Raw genomic sequence first — 8185 nt, 5'->3', positions numbered from 1 at the left:
ATCACCATGAGGCAGGCCGAAACTACATTGGTTCGAATCCTCGGCTGGTCGCAGCTATTATTAGCTACTCGTCCGTGGTAGCCAATCACCTTCCTTAAGGGGGGGGGGGAGAGAAGTCTAGACATACCCGTTTAAGGGGTAATTAAGTGATGCGATTCCAAGGCTGTCAAGCAGCTATATGGTAGTAATTACTGAAGGCATTAGCGAAAACTAAATTAGTTTTGCATTACAGGGGGAAGGAAGAGTTAAACTTAGGATTATAGAACTTGTGGGGGGGAATTTGTTAAGCATTCAGGTTTCATTAAAGGAACCGGAGGACAGATCCAACTTCCTACATCAGCAGTCACCAGCGTCAAGGCGACATTCCTCGATGGGAATATTTTGTGCAGATGAAGCAACTTTCTTGCAGAAAATAGGAATAGATGAAGCAAGAACCTTTTAACATTCTTTAATTAGAAGTTTTAAGTTAAATTTAATTACCAAAAGGAAAAGTTAATTATAGAGGCGAGCAGTTGTCGAAGTAACTGTGGTAGTTACAATCTGGGTAACAGTAGTTATTATCTCTTGCAGGAGTTCTTGTGTAGTGACCACAGGAACTGTTTGAATCTGCGGGAGGATAAAAATTAAATTGGGTAAGTTTAGTAAAAATTTTACACTCTGCTCTTAAACCAAAAAATCAAATTTCAGTACCTCGTGGGAGAGTGCAACGTGAGTTATTGTTTGCCAGTATTTCACAGTGTCTGTAACTGTGACGAACCGACTGAAGACTGAGACCATTGTTCTCACTGGGTTAGTTACCGATGTAGCAGTTACAACTAGTACCTGTAAAAGTTAAGCTTGCTTAGTTTCAGATGTTAAAGGTAAGAGGAATCCTACTGTAGTACAAAAAGCTACGCGATACCAAGATACCGTTTTACTCTTAGTATTGCTATTAGGAAGCTCACGTCAGGGAGCTTATTGCAAGGCAAGTGTAAAGGTTTAAAGAAATTAGTAAATACAGTAAAATTCATACCGGTGTGGAAGTTATCCTTATAACTGATGTTACTGTTAGTGGCTCCCGAGGCAAGAAGTCCCATTTAGTGGATGCTTGTGAGACAGTTAACGTGATTACCGTTTGATCGGTCACCCACACGTCCGATGTGGTGGTCTCCCTCAGTGTGTGGGTTACGGTAGTCTGCAAGAAAGTAAAGTATTAGCAATAAGTAGAAGGAAGCCATAGAAGTAAAATTAAATAATTACTTGCCTGTTCCGTGACTGTCGAGGTTGACTGCGTTGGAAGGGGAATGGGTAAATGAGTATCGTAGGTAGGAACTCCTTGGCCGTGAACCTGCAGGAAAATTTGAAATCCATAATTTAGTTTAATCTGAATATGAAGACCATATGGTACGGGAATAGGGATAGACTTACCAGAGTGATGCATCCGTAGACTAGAAGCGCAAGAACAGCCATCTGTAACAAAAAATAGTTTACACAAGTAATTGTTGGTTTAAGCTTTCAATTTTACGAGCTTAGTATTCGATAGAGGACGGGAGGGTGGGGTGTTTAAGAGTAGTATGTAATATGAATAGCAGTAAGCCAGAGAACTTTGAGAATTATACCAGGGATAGATAAATTTCTTCCTGCGAAGAGGGAGGGTATTTGCAAAAAGACCCATAGTTTCCATTAAGGGGCCGATTTACGAATAATTAAGTATAGAATAAAAGGCAAGACATCTTTTGTCAAAAGTATTGTAGACTCGAGGCTACTGTTTATATTCTAATTGTCAAGAAATCTTCCAGTTTAATGTCTCCTGGTTTCTGCAGTTAGGAAGGAAGTAAGAGGAAACGGCTATGCCTTAACTAGAGGCAAAATTTATTCGTTAACTAGTGATAGGAAAACAGATGCTGATAATTAATGGTTACTAGGAAGCAGAGTAGAAACATTCCTTGGGAAGTTGAAAGGAAGACGGCTAGATTAAATTTTTCCCCGTACAAGAAAGAATTTTTTCCACTTCCATACAAGTTTGTTGAATTGTTTTGTACAAGCCAGTCATGAATCGTTTTGGAGAAGGAAAACTGAAGCGTTCCTTAATGGTAATATTAAGTTTATGCAGGTAGTTATTTAGTGAAGTAAATAGAGGCTCAATAAGAGTATTTCCCTCGCCAAAGAGAATTTCAAACTTCAAACTCGCGAGTTTCTAGATAAATCACTAACCAACGGAAGTCAATACACCTCTATTCAGTTGCGTAATCAAAACGCCCGTCTAGTATACACTTACCTTAGCAGGGTCAAGGTGGTGTTATTGTGGAAGAGAAGATCAGGAGAATGAAGCAATAAGAGTTGCGGGTTACCTCATTACCTCCCACACTTCTACTGTTGTTACCAAGACGAGAAGCTTCGTGTAACTTTGGTCTCCCTCTCCTAAGTCTCTCAACCAATAATAGAGGTTTACTACATTTATAATTTTAAACATTAAAGTATTCTTTCCATATAGTATCTAATTTACCCAAAGCTCTCTGCTTATTAGTCAAAAATAACCAATTACTACAACAACATCCATATTTTGTTGTTGCTAGAATTATCGTTATTGTATCGTAATTATATATTGTCATTAATATTATCATCATACCTCTTACCACTAATGTTGAACAATATTTTATGTAAATTATGAGGTGTTGTTCCAGATATCTACAGTAAATTTTATCTTACAAACAGTTTTGTTTACCGCCGCTAGATGTAGCTGGCATCGATCATCTGACATTAAACCGCCAATGTAACTATAATTTGTGGATAATTTCTATGTTTCAGGAATCCGTTTTCAGTAAACATTTCATTATGAATTTGCTATAAAGCGAAGAATAAAACAAAGACGTATATTAGTTATTTGTGACAATTGAAAACCTTGCAACTATGTCTTTTTATATATATTTTACTAATAACTTGATATACATAATACAGACATTAGATAGGTCAAACATACCTAAACCTGAAAATATTATTGATAAACAAAACAAATACACCTCAGCCCCTCCAAAAATTAAACTATATGAACCTGCAAGTGACTCAACTATATATACATAATTAGCACCAACATTCGCTGCCTGACCACGGTAGAGTGCGGTTGTGCTCTGCACCCCTCTGCTGTTTTCTGGCGAGCTACCTCATTTCATCACTCAACCTTTGAGTAGTGAGGACGTGCGCTGCTGCTGCCCCTGGCGTTGATTAGTGGCAGTTATATTTTCACAGCATGGCGCAGGCAAGCCGGAGATGTATAAACACAGTCTTTGTTGAGCTTATCCGTGGGGCTGTGACAGGAACTTCTATGGACCTGCTACTACCTGCAATCATACGAGAGACATATGGTATTGCTGACGAGGAGATATATGGAGTAGCGCTGAATGGCACGACGAGGATCTTTGTCAAGTTTAATTTGGCAAGTGTGTATGAGGTGGTGGTAGACAAGTACCGGAATTCGTCGCTCAACCTTTGGGACGAGCGGACGTGAGCTGAGCCTGCCCTCTGCTGTCAGCCGGTGACAACTTAGTTTTCTCAAAATGGCGCAGCCGGCAAGAAGAAGGGTAAACACTATCGGCATAGAAGTGGTGCGTGGGGCTGTGCATGCCCACTCAGCTCAAGTTTTATTACCTGCCATCATCAGGGACACATACGGCATTGCCAACGAAGAGCTGTATGGTGTAGCCTTGAACGGGGCATATAGAATTTTTGTGAAATTTCTCAATGCAAGTGTATATGAGGACATAGTCGCCAGGTTCCAAGATCTTTGTGTACCAGTGAATCCTGCAGTGACGGTAAGGCTACATGATGTGTCCCACCATTATACATGGGTGAAGATAAGAAATGTACCCTTTGAGGCTAATGAGGCAGACCTACGTGCTGTCTTCGAGAAGTTTGGGACTGTTCATATGGCGACATTGGGGAAATGGAAGGAAGGATCGTATTCTGGGATGCCTGAAGGAAGTTTTTCCTTAAAAATGACATTGAGGCATCCTATTCCTTCCTATATTTTCCTAGAAGACTTCAGGACTCAAGTAATGGTGACTTACGCAGGGCAACAACGTACCTGTCGATTATGCGGTGCCTATGATCACATTGCTGCGCAGTGTGTTAAACAACAGGGTACACAGGCGAAGGAGCAGCATAAGGAGGCATCAGAGGACCTTGAGACGTTGGATTTGGCACGACCTGAGTCGGTTTCCTTGAACAAGGCTTGGAGTGTGGAGGTCGAGGAGGCCTTGAGGGAGGAAGAGTGTGTAACTCTTCCGAGAGAGACATGCACTGCCAGGCAGGCACCGGAGACCAAAGATGTGGTGTCACTGGGTGAGGACAGGGCCGTGGAGGCTACCATTGATTCAGTCCTCCACGACCTGTTAGGGACCCCAGGAGAGGTCACAGTTGAGGGGCTTGTGGGTGCCCTGGATGCTGCTGGGGTTCCAGGTGGTGAGAGGGGGGGAGGCATGTCAGAGACCCAGGTTGAGGCTGGGTTGCAAATTGGCACGGTGGTGGCGGAAGTGCACGGGGATGGCTTCCAGGTGGAGGCGGGGAGAAAGGCTCGAGTGTCACGGAAGAGAGCGGCAGTGCCCTCGGACGTGGACGATGTGGATGTGCTCACTCCGGCACAGCGTTCGGGCAAAAAGGTGTGGGCTGAAGTGGTTGAGCATGGACCTGGGGGGTCCAGGGGCAAGGGGCATGTGAAAGCAGATCACAGAATGGTGATTGAAGATCATGGGCGTATAAAGGGGAAGGGGGATAAAGGTGGTGCAATACGTAAAGGCAAACCTCCATTGACAAATTCAAGAGTCTCTCTATAAATGTTAATGGTCTGAAAAATTCTAGGAAGTGTGAATGGTTTCATGAGATGCTCATTAGGTATGGTGTAGATGTAGTGTTTGTGCAAGAGCACAACCACAAGCCGGGTTGTATGTTGATGATTGAGGGGTATACTGTATATACGGCACACTCAACGAGATTGAAAGGAGGAGTGGCTATTTTGGTGAGGGAGGCTAGCCCGTTTACTGTACATCATTGTGAGGAGGGGGGTGAGGGGAGGGTTATAAGAGTGGATGGAACATGGGGAAGAGATAAGATGTCTTTTGTGTGTTTATGGTCCGGCGGAGGGGGACAGTCGAGTGAAGAATGAGTTTGTACGTGAAGTGTTGGTGTATCACTTAAGGTCGCTTCCAGCATTAGCTGTGGTGGGAGGGGACTGGAATTGCGTTATACGCCGCAAGGACGTGGAACCTAGGGGAGCAGGATATTGTTCTGGTGTTCTGAGGGACCTGTTAACCGGGGTGGGGTTGGTGGATGTAGAGGGGGGGGCGGCGTGGGAGGTGCAGCACACCTTTGTGAGGCAGGGGTATGCTGCACGGCTGGACAGGATATACGTGACGAGGAAAGCTGTGGTGCGGAGTGTAAGGGTTTTGGAGGTCTTTTTTTCTGATCATAGAGGTGTTTTGGTGGATTTGGGATGGGAGGGTCGGCCGAACAGGTATAAGAGTTATTGGAAATTGAATGTTCGGTTGCTTCAAGATGTTGAGGGGAGGGTCCTACTTGCACAATGGTGGAAAGGCTTATGGGAAGGGATGGAAGTCAATGGGGATGTGTTGAGATGGTGGGATGTGACGGCGAAGACGAGGATTCGAGAGTTCTATGTCCGACAGGGAAGGCACGAGAATCAGTTGGCTTATGGGCTTATTAGGTATCTTGAGGGGCAGTTAAGGGAGTATCATGAGAGAGGAAGGGGGGGGATGGGAGCCCCTGTGGCTGACATAGAAGGAGTGAAGGAACGCCTAATGGAAGTGCAAAATGAGAGGTTTGATGCGGCAAGGGTTTTAGGGGGGTTGGAGGAGGTCACGTGGGGTGATAGACCATCGGCGTGTGTACTGCGAGGGCAGGGGCACCGGCGCGTTGCAATGGAAATGGTGGGTTTGAGAGTTCTTGAGGACATAGAGGGGTATAGGGAGGGACAAGATTTGGTGACAACGGAGGGGATGGGAGGGTATGTTGATTCTTGGCTTAGTACACATATGAGGAGTGTGGGTGTGAGAGAGGGGGCTTTAAGAGAGACAGGGGGATGGGTGCGGAGTGTGCTGGACAGGGATGACAGGGAACAGTTACAGGGGCCTATTGTGGAGGAAGAGGTGTGGACGGCTCTAATGAGTATGAGCAGGGGTAAGGCACTGGGGATAGATGGGCTGCCTGCGGAGTTTTACATACAGCATTGGGGAGTATTAAAAGAATTTTTGGTGCAATTATTTAATATCATAAAAGAGAGGGGTGCGTTGGGACCTTTGCAGGCGACAGCACTAGTAGTTTTGGTGCCAAAGGGTGAAAGTCAGTGCACAGTGAGAGATTACCGGATGATATCACTGGTCATTGGAAAGGTAATAGTGAGGGGTCAATATGGGATTACGGGGAGATCAATGTATGAGGGGCATGGGGTTATTAGAAGGTTTATTGAGGGTCCACAAGAGGGGGAACGTGGGGTATTGGCGTTGGATTGGAGAACGGCATATGACAGTGTCGAGAGGGAGGCTCTGTGGAGAATCATGGAGTGGCAAGGGTTCGGGGAGGACATTGTGAATTGGGCACGTACTTTATATCGGGGAGCTGGGATGTGTGTACAGATAAATGGGAGGGTGGGTTTGCATGTGAAAATGGGCAGGGGATTGAGGCAAGGTTGCCCGTTGTCACAAATATTATTTGCATGTTTACAGAATCCGTTTTATAGGGCAGTGGAAAGGTGCATACAGGAGGGGGTAAGGGAGGACTTACGAGGTGGGAGTCCCAGTATCATAGGTTACGTTGATGACACAACTGTCCTAGTGAGTGGGAGGGAGGGATTGGAGGGTCTGGAGAGAGTTATAGACGTTTTTGGGATGGCAACAGGTATGGCAGTGAATGTGCATAAATCTAAGCTCATGATATTGGGTGAATGGGATGGGCAGGAGGGCGGGGGTGGGGGGGTGAGGTGGAGTGTCGTGGACCGGGTGAAAATTTGTGGAGTTGTGTATATGGGTAATGCTCAGATGGCGAGGGAGAATAATTCAAAGGGTGTGGTAGATAGGGTATTGGGAAGATTGTCAGGATTGAGGCCGACACATCTTACGCTACACCAGAGGGTCATTGTGGTCAATGTGCTTTTGTACAGTAAAATATGGCATGTGGCAGCTTTGTACCCTTTGGTGTATGGGGATGTCCGGAGATTGTTGAGCAGAGTTTTCCGTTTTATCTGGGGTTCGGGATGCGATTGGTTGAAAAGAGAGGTGGTAACACTTCCGGTGGCCTTGGGAGGGCTGGGGTTAATTCATTTGGAAAGAAGGTTGAAGTGTGTATATGTGAAACATGGGTTGCTAAGGGCTCGGGGGGAAGGGAGTGGAGGGTTGGGGATGCTGCAGGGAGATCTTCGGAGATGGTGGAAGGGACAAGATTTGAGAGATGGTGAGGAGTTGTTGCGTCTATTGATGATGGTCAGAGAGCCGAGAAACATGCGGGTAGGGTCCATGGAGAGGAAGATATGGCCTAGGGTGGTAGTGGCAACGGAAGGAGTGTACCCGATGTACGCATGGGAAGACATTTGGGGCCGATTAAAAGGGTTACGCATCCGGCCACGCGTGAGGGAGGTAATGTATAGGTTTCTTCACGGAATATTGCCGTCTGGGGTTGTTTTACGAAATAGGCGAATAAGGGAGGGTGGGGTGTGTCAGGTTTGTGGGGTAGATGAATCAGCTTTTCATGTAGTTTATTTTTGTGAAAGCCTAGGGATTGTGCGGGAATGGTTAGGGAAAGTAATCCGGTATGTGGGGGGGAAAGGGTTGTCGGTTTTGAGAGCGCTTAGTTTAGATGTAGGTGGGGTTGGGGTAAAGGTTCAAAGGGCAGTGGCTTACTTAATGGTTGATTTTGTGTATATATCATGGGCAATGAGAGACAAAGGGGCGGAGGAACGTAGGATGGCCATAGCAGCATCCTCTTATAGAACAAAGTGTCGCAACAGGGAAATGTATGGTAGGAGGTGGGAGAGGGATTTCTCGGAGGGCTACAGGGACTTTCTTTTGAGGGATTTATGGTCTTTATAAGCGGTCAGGGGCATGAACGGGCTGGCCTTCCCAGGGGGGGGGGGTGTTGCAGAGGACGATTGTGTGAGTGTGTGTGGAATTGTGTGAGGAAAGGATGTTGAGGTGATATTCAA

At 45.7% G+C, this 8185-nt stretch overlaps 1 protein-coding gene across 1 annotated transcript; it reads right to left on the bottom strand.

Annotated features, from left to right (window-relative positions):
- Positions 1 to 435: 435 nt before the first annotated feature.
- LOC128705849 (uncharacterized) lies at positions 436 to 2364 on the bottom strand. Its single transcript, XM_053800965.2, has 6 exons — positions 2258 to 2364; positions 1408 to 1449; positions 1244 to 1327; positions 1013 to 1174; positions 691 to 822; positions 436 to 606 (listed from the first exon to the last, which is right to left on the bottom strand). The coding sequence occupies exons 2-6, from the start codon at positions 1447 to 1449 to the stop codon at positions 493 to 495; spliced, it is 534 nt and encodes a 177-aa protein (XP_053656940.2). The 5' UTR covers positions 2258 to 2364; the 3' UTR covers positions 436 to 492.
- Positions 2365 to 8185: the final 5821 nt, after the last annotated feature.

This window comes from Cherax quadricarinatus, chromosome 29, assembly GCF_038502225.1.
Source record: "Cherax quadricarinatus isolate ZL_2023a chromosome 29, ASM3850222v1, whole genome shotgun sequence".
NCBI classification, from domain to species: Eukaryota; Metazoa; Arthropoda; class Malacostraca; order Decapoda; family Parastacidae; genus Cherax; species Cherax quadricarinatus.
Note: the sequence above shows the minus strand (reverse complement) of the source record. Positions and strands in the feature narration are given on the sequence as shown.